This window comes from Phalacrocorax aristotelis, chromosome 1, assembly GCF_949628215.1.
Source record: "Phalacrocorax aristotelis chromosome 1, bGulAri2.1, whole genome shotgun sequence".
Taxonomy (NCBI): domain Eukaryota; kingdom Metazoa; phylum Chordata; class Aves; order Suliformes; family Phalacrocoracidae; genus Phalacrocorax; species Phalacrocorax aristotelis.
In genome coordinates, this window is record NC_134276.1 from 58,014,733 (window position 1) to 58,035,004 (window position 20,272).

General features: G+C 42.7%; 1 protein-coding gene across 1 annotated transcript in view; it reads left to right on the plus strand.

Annotated features, from left to right (window-relative positions):
• Positions 1 to 1,172: 1,172 nt before the first annotated feature.
• HS6ST3 (heparan sulfate 6-O-sulfotransferase 3) overlaps positions 1,173 to 20,272 on the plus strand; it is a 303,970-nt gene continuing 284,870 nt past the window's right edge. The window contains exon 1 of the mRNA XM_075089756.1: positions 1,173 to 1,807. Within this exon, the coding sequence (XP_074945857.1) occupies positions 1,266 to 1,807 (542 nt within the window). The 5' untranslated portion in view covers positions 1,173 to 1,265. The remainder of the gene's footprint in view (positions 1,808 to 20,272) is intronic.

Genomic DNA, 20,272 nt, shown 5'->3' on the forward strand with positions numbered 1-20,272 from the left:
AATAACTGAGATGTGCAATCAGTTCTAACATGAAATGCTTTGCATATTAATGTATTATAATCCAGGAGCTGTACGAGGCTCATATTTGGGTAGGGAGTGTTTGTAACGGACTTCTGAAAGTATGGAAAACTCTTGCAGACAAAACAGTGGGGTTTTTTTTGACAAAAGACTTCTCAGCTAGGTATGACCTGTAAGGATTTTAATGTCTATTAAAAAAATAGTTTTCAGTAGGGAAAACAACATGGCTTCAAACCGAGGACTTTTGTATGTGTGGGAAGGGACTTAAAAAATAACTAACTTTTGAAAATTTTCAATAAAGTGGAGGAGGGGAAATATATTTTAGTGCCTTGGGGAGAGAGGAGTTTTCCTCAAAGTCAGTCAGCATTTAGGACTTTGTTCTCTGAAGACTTCAAAGGCCCCAAGAACAAACAGCTCTGCAAGGCATTTAATCTACAAGTACTTCATTAATCTGTGTAGTAAGCAGCGTCGTCCGACCTAGTTGTATGAAATCCCTAAACATCGGGGTTATAAACGCTGCCTTGAAGCCACACACGGTACAACACGCTCCCCTCGAAATAAAAATAACGGGATATGTAGGAGCTTAAAAGAAAAAGCCGTTACCATCCCAGTCTCCCTGAGGGGATGGCGGCGGCGGCGGCAGCGCCCCGCCGAACCGCCGCGCACCTGCCGGGCCCCCTTGTCAACCTCATTGGTAGTTCCCCGCTCCGCCCCCGCCGCCTCATTGGCTGCCATCGCCTCGCCAACCCCTCCCCTCCCGCCCGCGCGCGATCGGTCTCCGTCCGATACCTGGAGGGGAGCGAGGAGCGGCTCCCACCGCCCCCCGTTTGCTCGCCGCCCGCTCTCATTGGCAAGAGCGCCGGCGTGCTGAGCCCGCCTATTGGCTGCTCAGGCGGCCGGCTTTGTCCCGATTGGCTGGCGTGGGGGACTCCCCGCCCCGCGGTGCGGGGAGGGGGAGCCGAGCGGTGTGTTCGGGCTGGCGTTCGGAGTTGGGGTGGCGGGAGCTGCCGCTCGGCTGCGCCTGCCGGGGACGGCGCCTGCCTCTCGCGTCCGCCGCGGGATGGCCGCCTCGGGCGGGCTGGGCTGACCGGAGCGGACCGAGCCGCCGCCGCCGCCGCCTGGCGAGGACCATGCCGTCGGGAAGGGAACCGGGCGCCCTTCGGCTGCGGGATCCGAGCGGGGCGTCCGCCCTGTCGTCAGCGCCCGGCAGCGCCTAACCCCGCGCCGCCCTGCCGCCGCGCATCGCCATGGACGAGCGCTTCAACAGGTGGCTGCTGCCGCCGCTGCTTGCGCTGCTCTTCTTGCTCATCGTCTACCAGTACGTGTCGCCCGCCTGCCCCGGCGCTGCCTGCCCCCGCCGCCCGCCGGCCTCCGCCGCCCGCCGCGGGGGGGGCCCGGCGGAGCGGGAGGAGGAAGAGGAGGCGGCGGCGGCAGCGGTGCCGCCGCGGCTAGTGGCCAAGTTCCCCTTCGCGCGGGGGGAGTTGTGTCGGCGGGTGCGTTTCGACATGCGGGGCCGCGACGTGATCGTTTTCCTCCACATCCAGAAGACGGGCGGCACCACCTTCGGGAGGCACCTGGTGCGCAACATCCGCCTGGAGCAGCCCTGCTACTGCCGGGCCGGGCAGAAGAAGTGCGCCTGCCACCGCCCGGGCGGCGACAAGGACACCTGGCTCTTCTCCCGCTTCTCCACCGGCTGGAGCTGCGGGTTACACGCCGACTGGACCGAGCTCACCAGCTGCGTCCCCGCCGCCATGGAGCGCCGCGGATGCGCCGGCAACCGCACCCTCAGGTGAGTGCTGGTGGGTTGGGGGTGGGGGGCGGGCGGCCCACGAGTGCTCGGAGGTCCCGCCTGTGGGGCTTGATTTCCACTCCTTGGCGATCCGGTCCCGCCTTTCCTCAGCGCGGCGGGAAGGCCCCCCGCGGGCGGGTCCCGCTCCCCGGCAATCCGGCAGGAATTGCCCGCCGCCGTCGTCGTTAAGAAGCAAAAAAAAAAAAGGGGGGGGGGGATAAAAAAAAAGATGAAAATAAAGGTTTCCCTGCCGGCGGAGGTTCTAGTTTGGGCCGTTCTTCCCCTCCCCGGTCGTTACCCGCACCGCATTCGCTGCGCTTCAAGTTTGCGCCGATTCCCCGCAGCGGGAACCTTGCGGGCGGGTCAGCCCCAGAGGAACCGAGCTCTGCTCCGCTTGTCCCTTTGAAACTTGATTTTTTTTCTTCTTTTAAAAAAAGCAAATCACTCCTCGGCGCAGGAAGGGTGCCCCTGCAGAGTCGTAACGTCGCTGCAGCTGCCCAGCGGTGCGACTGGTGGAGTTTGAAGTCTCCAAAAGTCCTTAAGCTCTCCTTTCGCCCAGGTTCAGGTCGGCAGGCAGGCGCGAGCCCCGCCTGGCGGGGTGTGCGGAGCGCTCGCGGTGAGCCTCAGCGAGGCGGCGCGCGGCGGGCCCTGCTGCAGCACGAGCTGCCGCGCTCGTGGCCTCCTGGCGGCCCGACGCCAGCGGAAAGCTTCGGGGTTTTTGCGTGCGCGCTGCCCCGCCGCATGTTGCCGCGTATCGCGCTTGTGTTGCGTCTTGCGGAAGGTCGTCTCTGTTTTTAGGATGGGAAAATTGTCAGTTGGGTGATCGCTCTTGATAAGGTGCGTAGCTCTGGGTGATTCAGTAAGTTTTGGGCTTCGTCGTTATGATTTATTTACCATTAAATCGGATTTTCAGGCTAATATTAGATTCTGTATTTGTATGACAGGTTTTGAACATATGTAGCAAGAAGTTATGAGCTGAATTCTGTCTTAAACCTTTGCGCTGTAATGGTTGTGACTTAAGTATCTGTAAAATATTTAGGAAAAAAATACCTTATCTCTTTTTCTTTTTTTTCGGTTATATAGTTTCCCGGCTAACTTACATTCCTTCATTTTACTATTTATCTTAATTTTACGGGTCTGGAAACGTCAAATTTTCACTAGGGCCACTTGCACGTTGTGTTTTGTGTCTTGTCATTTAAAAACCCGTACAGTCCGTGATATACACGGACTCATTTTCACAGACCTCTTCATCAAGACAATACAGTTGGTTATTATTGTTGTTGTTGAGCAATTTGAAGATTATTTGATGTGAATATCAAATGCTGTCCTGTACCGCAAAGCTAGCTGTGTCTGGCATGACTCAGTCGGGATAATTTAAATTTATCGTTGATGGTCGTGGACTTAGGCTGGACTTGTATGAATAACCTTAACTGTATTCTACAATTTCTTGGAAAATGCTTAGCTGAAGATCAAGCGTAAAGGTTTGTGTCTAGCGGAAGAGAAACGCTGTGAATGTCTTCAAGGACAAAATAGCTGGTGGTAACTCTATAGTTTTAAGGAGTATTCGGGAAACTTGTAATGTAAACCAGGGAGGGGAGGAGGAAGAGTAATACTGCTAGAAGTGTCTGAGAATACATAATCTGCCAGTGAAGTCCTTTTTTCCTCTCACTTAAAGAATATTAGTAGGTAAGTAACTGAGCGTCAACTTGAATTGCAAAGGTTACAAACGGGCAGTAAAATTGGAGTAATGGCTTTGGTACTTTTAAATAAAAAACATAATTTTATTAAGTGAACTTAAAACTTTGAGTTGAATTACAAAGTGGGTCGTAGTGGTTATTTGGTGGATAGTAATTATTTTGATTGAAGAAAGACATGTAGTGACACTTCAACATTATAGCTGAATAGTGTTTCTTAAATTTTTATGTTTAGTTAGTGAATGACTTGTTTAGTGTGACATTGCACTTCTTGATTCATCTTTATGTAAGTGAGGAAAGTGCCGTGAATAATTATTTGTTGCATCGTTCAAACACTCCTTCCTTCTTGTATTGTTATGACCTGTTCTGGGCAGACACCTTTTCATTTTTCCCTTTGTATTTTTTTATAGTTACGTAGCTTGACTTCAGTTTTTCAAGGAGCTATAAAATGAATCAGATAACCCTGAAGTACAGATTGTCTCTGCTGTGAACGTCTTCGCTCCTGGTAAAGTTGGAATCAAACCTAAAATACTTTGCTGGAGGACTGTACTATTAGAGACATGCATCTACATCTTTTTTTATTTTTTTAATGTCTGAACTGAGAACTGAGAATGATGAGACTGTATGCCTAAAATAAGCAAGAAACTAGCATGTGAGTCTAAAGTAAAGCATACAGATTATTTTTAAGTCATCCTTTAAAGCTTCTGAATATATTTTAGGCATTAGACATCCTTGAATAGCTCAACTTTTCTTTCTACCTTCCAGCTATGGAGTCAGAAAATTAGGCTAAATTGATTAAATATCTGACAATGAATTCTCCTTGTGGCTAGGAGGGCAGCAGGGCAAACCATATTATGAATTTGGTACCGAGGTGTTTGGTCTCTTGTGCCATGTATTTAATGCAGTAAGGATGATGTTAAGTGTATTTTGGATTTTTTTTTTTCCTTCATAGCAGGGTGTTAATATAATCTGATCTTTCAGATATCTATATATGTAGCATATCTTTTACTACATAGAGGGAATAAGATGTTTAGATTATAAATCTCTGCATTCTGAAAATTTGCTTCTTAATAGGCTGGTAATAGTGTAATGTAAGTAAAAATTAAGCAGGTGGCTCTTAGAAGTATTTTCTTTGCTTTTTCTAATAAGTAAATTAGATTAAGCCCTACCTTTTAACACAGGTCTTTAGAAGGGTTCATGCAGAAACTATAATGAGAATTCATGAGGGAAGGGGCTAGGTGGTAGGGAAAGAAGGGGAGTGGATGATGCTCCTAAGACTCTTAGATGGTGTGTAAAGCACTGCCTCAGCTCACCCCGGGTTCTTTGCCTGTCATGGGCAGTGTGTTTAAAGATGTTTTGCTTCTGAAATCTCATCAGGGTTTTGAAGAGACTTTTTCTCAGCTTTTTCCTATTTCTGATATTTGTGTTTGGAAGTCTTGGGTTCCAAGAAGAAACACAGGGCAGAAGTTGCTGCTGTGGCCCAGCAATCTGAACTCTTTCAAGCCCAACACCAACTTCAATTTTGATGTCACTGAACTTTTACCTCTCTGTGACTTAATGGGATGAAGTGTCCTGTGCCCCTGTCCCAGCTTAGGTACTTCAGTATGAAAAATTGTTTGTTGTCAGTGTATTGGATGTTATCGTGGTGTTGTAGAGTATCTTTTTTTTGTTACGAATCATTCTTTTGAATACTTTAAAAATTACTTTTAAAATCCACAACAAAACAAACCAAAAACTGTAGACTTTATTTCTTCAAACATTTGCATATGTTTTAATTTTCAGGATGTGAGATGTTCTGCTGAAATACCTGCTTAACTGTTTACAGAGCCAGGCTATTAGTTTTTCATACTAATGTATAGCTGTCACTTTTACAAAAGTTGCTGTCTGGATAGTAAGGTTATTGAAAAGAGATAACAGCTGATGCATTTTTAAATTCTTATGAGCATAGTTTTCAGCTCAACGTTACAAATAACTAGTATAATTAAAGACTTTCCACATGAAGGGGCAGTAAGGTTTACATGGAGGTTCTTGCATCAGTAGCATAACCCTCCATACATTTAACAGGAGGGTCATTGCTATTGTGCTGTGCATTGTGTCTACAACTTGGGTTATTTACTCTGCTTTACAAAAATGGCTGTTACAACAGAAAGTATCTGAGATTGGTGCAGAATCCTTCTTTCTTTTTTTTTTTTTTTAAGTAACAGTCTCTTATTTCCTTGTGTATTTTCTCTGCCCTTTCTGGAAGCTGCTGAAGCTGATGATGCTTGTGTTTAGCTCCACCTCTGGAACTTGGTTGTCCTTCAGAGGTGCCAAGAAGCTGAGACTATGGAGCCTAGCCAACATTGCTTGGAGAAAGAAAGGGAAGAGAAATACTGTTATATGTCGAACTTGGGTTGCCAGGGAAGAGGTGGTCTCAAACCTGAGTGTTAGGTTGCCTCTGTAGGCTGTGGGGAGAAACGCAACAATACAGGCAGTCTCTTGGAGGGTCTAAGACATGTCTGAGATCTGCTGAATTGTCTCCTGGAGGGTCAGTTCCTCCTTTCACTGATTACAAAGGAAGCCTGGAATGGCTAACTGGGACTTAGTGTCTAAAACTAGATGAGAATTCCACATCTGATGTTGCAGAGACATTGTCCAAACTGATTGTCTGCCCCTCTTAGGTTACCAGGTAAAACTTGGTGTGTGAGGTAGGGCTTGCTCTGCCTCTCTGCCCTCTGTGTGAGGGATTGAGAAGGGGACCTTAGAAGTCCTAATCAAGGCACATTTTCTCCCTTGCTGGTGTGCCTGGAATGTCATTAATAATTATTCATTATTATTTATAACAAGTTTGATTAAACTAGGAAGGTAATCTTTTAAACTACACACTTGAAAAAGCACTGCAGTGAAAGTGTTGTCTAATTTTCTTATATGAAACAGTGAAATCAGTCTAATTATGTAAACCCCATGAGCTTTATTATCAGTGCAGTTTAGTCTTCGAAGCTATTGATTTTCATTAATTTGCTTCCATTATACTTTCCATTTCCTCATGTCTGTTTAACTTACTGTGTGCTCTGTTATTCTATAGAAGTATAAATCAACAGTATACCCATGAGTCATGGAATTGGGAGGGTTGAGTAGAAATTACTAGTAGGATTCCTTTTTCTTATGCAGTCCTTTATTTGACTATTGAGTGTTTTTAAAGCTCTAGCAATTACAGAGTCTAAGATGGACTCTGTTCTTTGCAGCCATGGTAACTAGGATCATCATAGAAGTGTAAGAGAGTTAATTGAAAATTAAAACTATGCTGAAGGTAGTGGGGAAGAGAGAATAAAAAGCGACAAATGTTTAAACTGGGGAAAAAAAAAACACAAATTCTCTACAATACCTTCGTAACTTCTACGGAAATGAATGTTAGAGCCAGTAAGCTCTATGTAGTTGTGTTGGGTTTTTTTGTGTTGTTTTCTTTTTTTAATAAATGCAAGGAACAGCAAGGATTAAATAACTTTGGGAGGTCCTGTTACTGACAGCATGGGGATTTTTTTCCTTCCTTAACTGTCTCCACTGTTGGATGCTTTAGAAGAGCCTTGGTAATCTGCTCAAGGGTTTCATTGTCTTTACTATTGGAAAGTGGTAGTGATTTCCCCACTGTTGCCTCAGTGCTTAGCATGAATCTTATTAACTTTAATTTTAGGCCCGTTGCATCTTCTGTCTTTTGAGAAATTGAGAACAAATTGGTCCCCTTTTCTCTGTAGCAGCCTACTAGGTACTTTGGTTCTTAGGAAGTCCTCTTTCAAACTTCCCTTCTTAAAACTTAATGAAATGTAGCTCATTCTTTGTTTATTGTAGGCCGTTCTTAATGTTCCTCTTCTTTGGATTTGTGTCAGTTGTTTTCTTGAAATGTGATGCTTCAGTGGGGGTACGGTATTTCATTTTTAAGTGTAGTACAATGTGTAGCAAAAAAGATTACGTTGCTTATTCTGGAAGTTGTGCTTGTGGTTGTAGACTTCAGTGACGTTTACCTATTTTGCAGTTGCCCGACATTGACTTTTCAGCTTGGGATTTAGACACTATTCATTTTCTTAAAGACTACTACTTGTATTTCCCACTGTCTTTTTATATGAGCTTTGTGCTCACCCCCACTGGATTTCATCCCTCTTCTCTTAGTTTCTTTAATTTGTAAAATTGATTTAAATTTTTTGTCCTTCCTAGCTTTTCATCATTGGCGTATTTAATAAATGTGTTTTGTATTCAGCATCCGTGTTGTTGATGCAAACACTGACTACAATTAAATCCCACTGTAATAAACCTTTTGTTTGCGATAACTCTCAGAATTGCTTTCCAGGGAGTTCTGCCCCTGTCACATCATATTTTTTTCCTAGACTGTGTTTTTTACGGCTTTGACACTAACTGGAAATGTCTGAAGTCATACTACTTAAGTTTTTTTTCTTTTTTTTTTTTTTTAAAAAAAGCATCTCCTTTCTACTGTTCCTATTCTGTGTCTATTCCTGACAATTCCTAAGTTAATGACTATATTTTAGAGGGAAATTAGACTGATTTGATCCAACTTGATTAAGACAGTAATCCTGTCTGCTAATCTTTTCTTCTATGTGTTTAAAGATGACTTGTCTTAGAACTTCTGGCAACAACTAGCAACTCTCCTTACCTACTTTTTGCGCTGTGCTTGTCTTCTGTGAGATTTCTTCCAACCAGAGTAACAGACAAGTGATTGATGGGGACAGAACTTTTCAGCATCAGGATTGTCACAGCTCTGGAAAACTTTTGACCCAAAGATAAGTCTTGTCTTTGGACTTTTGAAGGTGTTGCAATAAACTTTAGAAGGTTGCCTTGCTGGGGACTACAAAAATGACTAGAACTCATGTTTACTGTTAATTGCTACTATTGATAAAACAGTGGTCAGCACTAATTCAGTCGGGAATTTAATGTTCTTATTCACCCATCGTTGTAATTTACAGATAACTGAAATTTAGCAAGTTTTGAGATGGGGGTGCATGTTATGAAAATGGTCACCTGAGCAGCAGTTGTTCTAGTTGTCTGGAAGAGAGCTTAGTGATTTACCCAAGCAAATTTGTTTGCTCCATTCATGCAGACCTTGCTGCTTCCTTTTTAATCTAGTTTATTAATATTTCATCTTGGAGTGGGTTTTTGGCTTCTTCTGGTATTTAATTTTGGAAAATAGGCTGTCTAATTAGACTTGCTTTAAAATGAAGGAGTTATTCTTTTCTTTGTGCAGGACCCAGCCAGAGAAGCCCTGGGGGGAGAAAAGGAGAGTGGAAGTGTGAGTAGCATCTCCTAGGGCTGTACAGTGTTACAAGACATAGCAGCTGTTGTAACTCTCTCGTTTTATTAAGATGCTTTTTAATTTCTATTAACTAGCTGCCTAATTTAGAATATTTTCCAATCCTCTTGAATAGGATATCACTTAAATTTTTATGTAGCTTTGGGCTACATATTGGTTTGAGGTGGAAGTTGTAAAGTTACTGTGTGAGTGGGAAAAGTTGCTGTGTAATGCCGTTACACTGATAGGGATTAAATCTGTAGACCCAGCCAGTGGCAAGAACAGGGATAAAATTGTGAGCTTACTCTTGACTTTTTTGAGAACGCTTTGTGGAGGAAGAAGAAAAATCTCTGCCAGCTCAGCTCTAGTAATCACAAAGACGCTTGATGGAAAGTGTAGAGAGCTGGTTGAACTGAATAATTTCTCCCTTCAGGTGCATTGGCAGTTTTCCTGTGTGTCTTCTAAGTCTCCCAGAGTTTGGTGCAACCATGGTAGTGAATTGAGCTAATAACATAAGGACTCTGCTGCTCTCTGTGCAGAATCAGACCCCATGAAAGCAAGGGAACCTGTATTCTTTAATATATTTAGTATTGCATTCAACTTGCTGCCCATACTCTGGAAGTATTTATAATCCAAACTTCTAGTGCTAAACTACATTGGATGTCTTAATGTTCCTGGTTGCCCTAGAAGGTAACTTAAGGTCCCTTCAAAGTTGTTATTGCTGAACAAGGTTTTCAAACACTGTGTAGGAGGCTGATTCTATGAATTAAGGGTCTAATTTGGACTGCCTGTATGATAAAATGATTCAGCCTTGAAGCAACTGCTAATTTAGGGGGAAAAAATGAACAACAGAACTATTTTGGTGTTTTGTTCAAGATGGCAACAAATTCTAGAGTGACAAAATCAATAACTCTTGAAATACTTGTGATCTACTATACAATCAGTGCTTGAGTTCTCAATATGTATTGACTAAAAAGCATAAAATGGGTTCTTGTAAGGATAGGTGCTTTTATCTTCAAGCTCTGAGGGCTCTGGTTCTGCTATGAAACTTACTGATAGGTGGTCTCATGTACTTCTGTAAAGATCTGGAGTTTGGCTCACAGGTTAAAGTCATCTGAGAAAAAGTGGAGGGTGGGGAGTTGGGTTTTAAATAGTGACTTAAACTTAATGTCTTAAACCTCTTCTTTTCTTGAAAAATTAGTAATCTGTTAGTGGTTGATGTAAAGTGGATTTCGGACATACTAGAAGTGTTGCATTAATACAGTTGCATGTCAGTTGTGAAAGTCTATTAATGCAGGTTGAAGTGTGGCTCTGAGTGTCTGCAAACTGACAGAGATGCCAAACGCACTGGCTTAGTAGTGGGGAAACTTTGAATGCCATATGAAGAATAATATGGAAAAAGCAATGACCAGATGCAACTTCAATTTCCAAAGTCAAAATAGTGAATGATTGGTGAAACAACCCATGATATTCCTAATTGATTTGAGAGTATACTTCCCAGCTCTGAAGTAACTTGACATTGATGAGAATGCTGGCCATGTGGTTCCTCGTTGTTTGGTACCAGAAGGAAACGGCTTGTTCAGGGTGTTCGAGTAGGTGGAGGAGCTGGCCTCTCTGAGATCAGTTATTTTCTGCGAACAAGTAAACCTGAAAGTGAGGTGGAAGAAGGAGGCATACTTCACAAAACCCTAATTAAAAAATATCTTTTTTTCAGATTATCATCTAAAGTCTAATACCGTCAGTGGAAGAAGCTTTTGACGACTTACAGATTTCCATTTGTAAGATTTGGGCACAATAAGCTTTTAAATGTATGTTAAATGAAATTCTAGAGGGAGTAATGTAGGAAAAAGCTTTTTTTTTTTTCCCTTTAACCAAGTAGCCCATTTCTAAATTGTTTTTTGAGCTGGCTTTTGTTTAAGTAGCAAATATATTTGTATCTCAGTGTTTGTGTACTTTCACACTCAAAAGTAGCTACTTGCAATATTTGACTTTATCTCCTTGTGTCTTTGCACACAGGCTACGGCTGAGAACACGGGGGTGGGGTGGAACAGCAACTGATGGTGTTTGCTTGAGGAACTCTTCAGAGTAAGAGGGAAAAGAAGAGAAGCAGTGTAGGAATAAACTGTGAGCCCAAAGTGAGAACCAAGTCTGGACGACAGCAGAAGAGTGCAAGGAACAGAAATAAAGCTACAATCTTGCGAGGTGAAGTAAAGATCAAAATTATGCAATTTGAAAGTTCATTTTTTCCAGGTAAAGCTTGGTTTAGGGTTTTAAGCTCCCCATATGTTCTTTTATACCTACTGGAAAAGAAAGATGTGGACGTAATGAGAAACTTCAAGCACTAGTTAATTTGAGCTCCTGTTCTATGTAGGTCTCTTTTTTTTTTTTTTTTTTTTTTGTGGCATAGGTTTCTCAAGTCAGATAAGTGGTGTAATAAGAGACCCAAATGTTAAATTAAGCATCTTCAGCTCCTACGCTGTAAATCCCCAGAAGCACACTTGTCATGTAATATTTTCATCCTTTAACTAGACCTTAATTTTTAGTGATGGGAGTAGGGCCGTTATTTTCCAAGAAGCTTCAGATGTGAGTGATGAATAACTTCTGCAACTGCAAACCCTTTATGTTTTTGTGCCAGAAAAGCCTTTGTCAGGCTAAAGCTATATCTTTTCTGTTGCTGACTTAACAAGGTTCAGATGAAATTTATGAAATATTTTATGTTGTTCTCTACTACTAGTCATTTGGATTTATTATAGAATCATGTAGGTAGGAAGGGACCTCTGGCAGTCTTTTAGCTCAAACCCCTGCTCAAAAGTCACCCTAACTAGAGCAGGTTGCTCTGGGATTTGCCCAGAAGCTTTGAGTAACTCCAAGGATGGAGATACCACAGTGTCTTTGAGCAACCTCTTCCAGTGTTTGGCCACCCTCACAGGAAAAGAGCTTTTCTTCTCGCCTGCCTGAAGTTACCCGTTTTCCAAATTGTGTTCATTTCCACCTGTCTTATTGCTGTGTGCATCCAAGAAGAGTCTGGTTATGTCTTCTCTATACAAACCCACATGAAAACTGAACAGAGTAATAAGGTCTGCCTGGTTGTCACCTTGTCCCCAGGCTGAACAAACCTAGCTCACTCCACCACTCCTCGTGTGTCATATGTCCCAGCCCCTTGATCATCTTGGCAGCTCTCTGCTGACATTCCCATTATACCAAGGTTTGTCTTTTACTGGTGAGCCCAAAATTGGACACATCATTCCAGATGCTGCCTCACCAGTACTAAATGGGGCAGTGAGGGGAAAGTGCTTCGCCCAACCTGCTAGCACAGCTTGATACTTAGTTAGCCTGCTTCACTTGCACAGGGCATGTTGTTGGCTGTTATTCAACACAGTGTCTACCAGGAACCTCGCATCTTTTTTTGCAGAGCTGTGTCCTAGACGCTCAGTGCCCAGACTGTCATCTTGTGTGTTCTTACTTTACCTCAGGTGCAAGTTTTACTTTTACTTAGAATCATAAAATTATTTGGGTTGGAAGGGACCTCAAATTCATCTAGTTCCACCCCACTGCTACGGGCAGGGACATCTTCAGCTAAATCAGGTTGCTCAGAGCCCCATCCAGCCTGGCCTTGAATGCTTCCTGTGAGAGGGCAGCCACAACTTCTCTGGGCAACCTGTTCAGTGGCTCACCACCCTCACAGTAAACCACTTGCCATGGTTGATATTCATGAGGTTCGCATCAAAATAGTTCTCTTGCCTCTTGAGGTTGCTCTGAATAGAAGCACTGCTCTCTGGAGTATTGATCTCTCTTTCCAATTTGCGGTTGCTTGTGGACCTGCTGAGACCAGACTCCATCCCATTATCCAGGTCATTAATAAAGCAGCATTTAAATGGCGTTGGCACCTCTATCAGTTCTTGAGTGACACCACAAGTAGTCAGCCACCAGCTGCATTTTGTACGGCCGCTCGCCCCCACTTGCAGCCCAGTAGGCAGCTCACTGTATTGCCCTGTCACCTAGTCCGTGTGTCACCAGGGTGCCTCAAACAACACTGTAGGAAAGCGTGGCAAAGTCCCTGCTGAGGCCAATGCATACAACAGCCACTGACACAGGGAAATTTGCTCAATCACTTGCCCGGGGTAGAGGCGAGACTGACCAGCCTCTAGCTGCTTGAATACTTCTTGAAGGTAAGCGTGAGGTTTGCTTTTCATTTACGGACAATGGGGAGGAAAATTAAAATGGAGAAGATGCTGCAACATGCCGATGTTGGTATTTTAACTACACCCTGTTCCTTAACTTAAGAATTCCTTGAACGGGATCAGAAGCTACAATTATTAAATAAAGGAAGGATAGATACAATGATTTTTTCACTTTGAGCCTTACTTTAGTTCGTCAGAAGAAACAACTTATTACCAGCAATAACATTTTTAACGTGTTAAATATGTCCATGACATCCAGTGTAAAGCCGGCCTCAAGCATGTGTTGTAAATGTTGTTTGTACGTTTCTTTTGAGGCTGGGATGGTATGCCTCTCTGGTGCCTGGGAGGGTCCACTTTTTATTAAGCTGAGCATAGCAGATAAAATAGAACTTGAATAGCAATTCAGTAAATAAGAGGTCGTCACATATTTGTCGGTTTTGTTCTTAGTACTTGGACTCCTAGTGCTCTGTAATATTTATACAGTTTCAGGATATGTTGAGTCAAGCATTTCCATTCAAATTACTTTTATCCGGAAAGGTAACACTTTTATACTTTTCCATATTCGCATTGCAGTCGGTGTTCTTCAGAGCTCTTTAGCTTCCATCTACAGTGGTAACTTTCTTTATTAGAGTGTTCACAGTTAAATTGTAGTGTAAAACCTTAATTGTCACGTGCTAACATGAAATAACTTCCCAGAGTTTACAGTAAAAGAACATACCTGTTTGGTCTGTCTTTTTCTTTTTCCAAAGTTGAGTGATTGTACTGAACTTTCAGTATAGGTAAGGTCCTTCTGTACAAGGTTCAAAACTTCTGTATAAAATCTGCTATAGGCAAATACAGAATCCACAAAAGAACAAAGATACAGGCAAAGAACTGGTGTTTGTACCTTTACATTTCTTTTAAGTGGACTATAAATGCTTAAAAACAGTAAGTAGGAAAAAATCAGATGTGATCTTAAACTCAGTCTACTTACTAAGCTACTGGGGAGAAACCTCAATTAGTTTGTGTCTGTATGTATATTTTTTTTTACTGCCTTTTTTTTTTGTAAAGGTTTGAAGTCCCTGTCTATAGACTTGTGTCACAAACTTCAGCTCAACTGTGTGAAGGTGGTCATGCCTTTTTTGACAAGCGCTTAAAATCTGAACATTCCCATTGAAATGATTTCTTCCAAATAGAGAATTTAGCTGCCTAAATGAAAGGAGTAACTGAAAATAGCTTTTCCTAAAAAGCCTAGGTCCTCTGTAACACATTAGCTTCCTCAGCAAGGTCTTCATTTTGATCTCCAGTCTCCTGCATCTGTTGTCCAAAGTTGGGAGGGTCAACAAGAATGTAAATGTGTGTTGGGTTTTGCGGCACTGCCTCTGACTTCTGCAGATTATTTCGTATTAGTGTATATCTCTCTTCCTTTTGATTAAATTGCCAGATATCTGACAATGGGATAAAGAATCCCATTGTGATATGGGTCAGTAGCAGGCATCTAAATGGCTGCTGGGCATTGCTATAGAGTAATAGTAAAACTGATGGACTGCATCTGACAAACAGATTGACTGGGAAGCTTAAGTGCGGCCACACACAACTGCATCTTTGATTAGGAGATCAGTGGGAGTTTTAGATGTTGATCATTCCTGTTTCCTGCTCTGCTACTTGTATTTCAGTCCATTATCGGCTAGTTCCGAAGAAAATATTAAAATAAACCCAAACAAAACATAAAAATCAAATTAATTGGGAAGTATTCATAGCAAGAAGGTCATTGTAGTTGCATTGATATTTTAAACAAAATTACAAGTTGTGTTATTGTCTCAGGAGCTAAATTTGATACTATATCACTAGAGGATTTTTACTTTGTGCCATATGTATAGGTAACAGAAGAGCTTCAAAGGACCTGTGGAAAAAGGAAAGTTTCTCTTCCACAGTCACGTTTTCTGGGTGTTTTCTTTTTTGTTGTTCCCCCCCCTCCCCCCCCCCCCAAAGATGCCTCCTATTTCTTGTATTATCCAGGCTACATCCTATACTTTAGGTTTACCTTCTTGTCACCTTGATGCTGCCCATTCTCCCACAGTGTTGTCCTTCTTATCTTGTCAGCTTTTTTGCTTTTGTTTTATATGTTTTTCTTGTGTGACTCACATCCCCTTTGCATTGTACCTGCTTGCTTTGCGTAAAGAATGAGCTGGCTGGAGTTGTGCTCATCTCTGCTCGGCTTTTTTGGCAAGCTGCAGGCTTGAATTGTTTGGCTCTGTTCAGCTTGTCTGCCCTGCTGAGGTTCAGAGGGGGCTTTTGTATTTTTTAACTGTTTGGCCTTGCAAGGGCTAACAGAATTGACTGCTTTAGTCTGTCCTAAATTCTTTGTTTTATTGTTTCTTCTGTTCCTAGGAGTACGCAAAAACTGATAAGGAAAAATAAGTGTTCCCCCTACCTAAAAAGACGGGACAGAAAAGACATTTTTCTGTGTAACTCCTCTGTGTTTCTATCTGCTCCCCTAAGCTGCTGCTCAGAAGGCTTTTGTAATTGTTTCCCTTTGATTTGTATTCAGTTTCTTCTAGGATAAAGTATTAAACAATTGCAAGTTGTCTCTGTAGTGCATGCCTCAGACTTTTTCTTTTATGATGTCTTGGAGAAGAAGGATTAGTGTTGACAGAGTTGGCAGAAAAATTTCGTGCTTTACCATGAGCTGTCGGTGGGCAGTACTGAAACCCAGCTCTGCAAGGTGAGCCTCCGGTTTCACCGTGAGGCAGGGAGGAGGGGAGTCCTTCCCAGCAGGTGAAGGAAGGTAGGTTGGTTCTGGCTTTGTCACCCTGCCATAGAGGGAAAGAAGGAAGGTTGCTAATGATTCTGTAACCTGGGGAAAAAAGGTGATGTTTGATGGGACTAGACAGGTATGAAGTAAAGAGGAGAATTTAGGCACAGGTGGGGGGGGGATACCCCTGGGGTACACAGAGGGAAGAGTGATTTCATGATAGAAGCAATAAGCAAAGAGGTCCAAATAGAACATCTGTTTGCATCCGAACACAGGAATGCAGATAGCTCTATCCAGTGAATTTTCAGCAGGTGTTTTGGCTCTGCAGTGGCTAGTTCAATCTCAGTAGTCAAATTCTAGTTTTACTTAAATTTTTGAGCGCTAATTCTAAGCAGTTAGCTTATGCTTTCTTGTTATCTTTTAATAGGTATTTGTTTGCTTTTTGCTTCTCGAATTCACATCTAATATCCGAATTCTAACTTTTTTTTGCTGCAGTCATGGGTTAGAAATTGAGAAACAGCAGCTCATGAAAAATGATAAATGTCTCCAGGACCTGGAGCCCCATGAGCAATGTGGTGTATAAATGCACAGAAGCTGACTTCATTATGTGGCTGTTCGCATGTCTGTCTTTCTCTTCGGGGCCCTCTCATTCTCTTCTGGCCTCTTAGTTGTATTGCTCCCTGGTCGGCCTTGTGCCTGCATGGTAGTGGCAGTGGCTGCAGCAATGATTGATGTGGACACTAAATTGCTACACACAGTGAGTATTTCATGGAGCAGTTAGTCCACAAACCTGAAGATGGAGAAGCAGGTTTTTATGTGGTTCTGACCACTGTGTGCAGGATCTGGTTTGAAGCGTTACTGTCAAACAGTTGTTCTGTAAAATGTATTTAAATCTCTTACAGGATCAAACACTCCTACCTCTGAAAATCCCCTGCTGTAGGGATTTTCAGTTTTCTGGAGAAAACTACTAAAAATGAGAAAGCATATTGAAGACAATTTATAAAAGTAAAATTCTTGCAAGTGGCATGGGAACTACTTGAAGATGTCATGTGGGAGTCTTGGAGAAAATGGGTGCACCCATTTAAGAAAGTCCAAAAAGAAACTGGCGTGGCATAGCTGAACAGCAGGGTAAGAGAGGTAGTTACACAAAGCAGTTTTCACCATGTTTTTTTAAAAGGACAAGTTTTCGCTGCAAGGGCGAAGTACAAAGGTTCGTAAGTTCTGGCAGAATAAGGTAAAAATGCAGTACAGCTAAGACAGACGTTTGAGGAACCATTTGCAGAAGGGATAAAATTAATCTTTTTGAAACACACTGGGAACAAAAAGCCCATTAGAGAATGTATAGGACTAATAGATGATCTCTTCTTTTATCCTCTGGTTGGAAATAAAGCTCTATCAAAAAAGAAGCTATTGTTTTGCGTCTTGCATCTATGTTCATCATTGAGCTTTGAAGAAGTTCTGATTTGGAGTCTTTCATTATGGAGGATGTATCAAAGGATGTCTCTTCAAATTGAAGTGTTAGTAGAAGCAATTATAGAACAAGTTTTTTCCTAAAAAAAAAAAAAAAGCAAAAAAAAAAAAAGCATAAACCAGATGGTATTTAAAGGTGCCAGTTGCCAGAACCAGATGGTATTTAAAGGAGCTCAAGAATTAAACAACCAAACTACTAAATGTGGGTGTGACCTCCTGCTTAAAACTTGGTATTTGGAAAATTTGAAAGTAATTTTTTAAAAGACCTCTACTACTTACCAGTAAGCTTAACATCTCCAATGGGAAAACTAGGAGAAACTATTACAGGGAATAGAATTAGTGGATAATTACCTAGTACAACACAGTGGGAGGTCCATGTGGCTTTTGCAATAGGAAATCATGCATGAATAATCTTGTAGGATTCTGGAAAGGAGTTAAAAGCCATGTTCACAAGGGAAATCTGGTGGTCGTAGTCTGCTTAGGTTGTGAAGGGCATTCAACAAGGCTTTCCACCAAAAGCTCTGTGGGAACCCAAGCTGCTATCAGATGAGAAGAAAGGTCACGTCATGGGTGAAGAAATATTCTTCCTTGGTTTTATTTTTATATGTTCATTTATTTGTTTTCTAAAATGCTGACAAATAAAGGTAAAGGGACATCATCTGGAAAGAAGATGAATACTGAGATAATACTATGAATTATGAATAAAAAGCTGACCAAAGACTTGCAGGAAGACTTTCTTAGGTAAGTGCTAAAATGGAAGTTGGTGTTCCTTGAGAATTGGGTAGTGATGCGTACAAACCATCCTAGTTTTACCTATACAGTATGGGCTCTGAGATGACATACTACTCTGCAAGAAGCGCAACAAGGAGGATTCAAGGAACTACAGGCTGGTTTGTTTCGTGTCTGTCCCAGGGAAGGTGATAGAGCAAATTTCTCTGGAAGCCATCTCCAGCTGCATGAAGAGCCAAAAGGGGACTGGGAACAGCCAGCACAAAGCTATGAGGGCCAAACCATGCCCAACCAACACAGTTACCGTCTATGAAGAGAGGAATGGCCATGCAGGCAAAGAAAGGGCGGTGGCTGTTGTTTGCGTTGACCTCAGCAGGAACTTTGCCACGCTCTCCCACAGTGTTGTTTGAGGCACCCTGGTGACACACGGACTAGGTGACAGGGCAATACAGTGAGCTGCCTACTGGGCTGCAAGTGGGGGTGAGCGGCCGTACAAAATGCAGCTGGTGGCTGATTACTTGTGGTGTCACTCAAGAACTGACAGTAATGCCAGTGCTGTTTAATGACCTGGATGATGGGATGGAGTCTGGTCTCACCAGGTTCATGGGTGACCCCAAATGGGGGATAAGAGTCAGTTTCTATGTGGGAGTGTGTAGACAATCAGAACCAGGCTCCCTTTGGATGCTTACTGTGATGGGGCAGCTGGAAATGAACACAATTTGGAAAACGGGTAACTTCAGGCAGGCGAGAAGAAAAGCTCTTTTCCTGTGAGGGTGGCCAAACACTGGAAGAGGTTGCTCAGAGACACTGTGGTATCTCCATCCTTGGAGTTACTCAAAGCTTCTGGGCAAATCCCAGAGCAACCTGCTTTAGTTAGGGTGACTTTTGAGCAGGGGTTTGAGCTAAACGATTGCCAGAGATCTCTCCTAAGCTTAACTTTATTAATCTGATTCTTAGTGTTCAGGGAAAGGCAGGAATGGCTTCTGTGACAGCATTTTTTGAAGGGCCAGGTTTGACTGGCTAGGATAAAGACCACTGGGTGCCGAGGGAGTTAAGTTGTTTGATGTAAATGGTAAGTCACATGGAGCAGATAACCAAGGAGTGTCAGATAATCAGGGAAGTATCAGGTTCAAAATAAGATGAGGTGAGCCTTCCCACTCTGGATTGCTGGGTTTAAATAACAAAAGCACATCTATAAAGAAGCCAGTCAAGAGCCTTTAAACACACCATTTTGGGAAGTCCCCAGGCTACAAATTTTTGAAAGGTGGATGAGTACTTAGGGTAAACTAGATGTTGTCCTTGTCAGTTAATTTTCCTTACTTACTTTCCTTAATTTTCAGTACTTGCTTGTCAGAAGCAAGGATACTGGGCCTTTGGTCTGGTCCAGCATGTCTGTTAGGGGTTTGCCAATTCCAGCCGCTGAGTGGAGGAAAGGCTGCTACAGCTCCATGTCCCCAGGCCCAACCAAGAGCAAGGCTGAGCACCTATTCCCAGTATGCACCTGCACAAATACATGTATATAATCTATGCCTGGCCAGTCACAGAGCAGTGCAGACAGAGAACATGGCACATGTGCAAACATAAACAGTACCAGTGACCTTTATCCTGATCCCCTATCTGGTTGATCATGATAGAAGTCCATTAGTAGGAAATCTATATATACACGTGATCCCTCTGTCTAGGAACTGGCCCGTGGATCCTCACTCTCCCCAGCTGCTGGTACCTGGGTGTGTTGCCTTAATGGTAGGAGTCTGAGGAGTGGCTAGGGAGAGACCCTACTGTTGAGTCATGAGGTTCAGACAGGACCCCCTTGCTTTCTAAACTCCTTCTCAGATTGGAGTCTAGGTGTGGCTAAGTCCACTCTTAGTCTCAGACTTGGTCAATGGTTTATTTTCTAAGGGTTGTAGAAGTAACCACTCATCAGAGTATTTGTTGTTAGTAACTAATTTGCCAGATGCCCTGGCCGCTAGTGTTCAGTGAGAATGGTCGCAGCTAGATTAGTGAATAGTACAATTTATTAAAGCAACAGATATACAGGTTCTTTGGATTACCGGTGGTAAGATTGCTGGTTACAAGACATACACAAATACTAAGAAGATGAGTAATGCTGCTAGGCTACAAATGCATTAAGCAAATACGAAGCATTGGAGATTTAAAGTGAAGCTGTAGAGAGGTTTCTAAGTTTTCCTGGGGAAACAGTTGGTATAACCAGATGTTTTGATCTTACCCAAAGGTGTCCCAGTGAGGGGGGAAGGAGGCTCAACCCGTCGACTGGTCCCAGAAGTCAGAGTGGTACGCGATAGTATCTCCCCCAACACCCTCTTTCTCTTCACACATATTTTATAATATTTTTTTTATCTTTCAGGTGGAGCTTGAGTGACT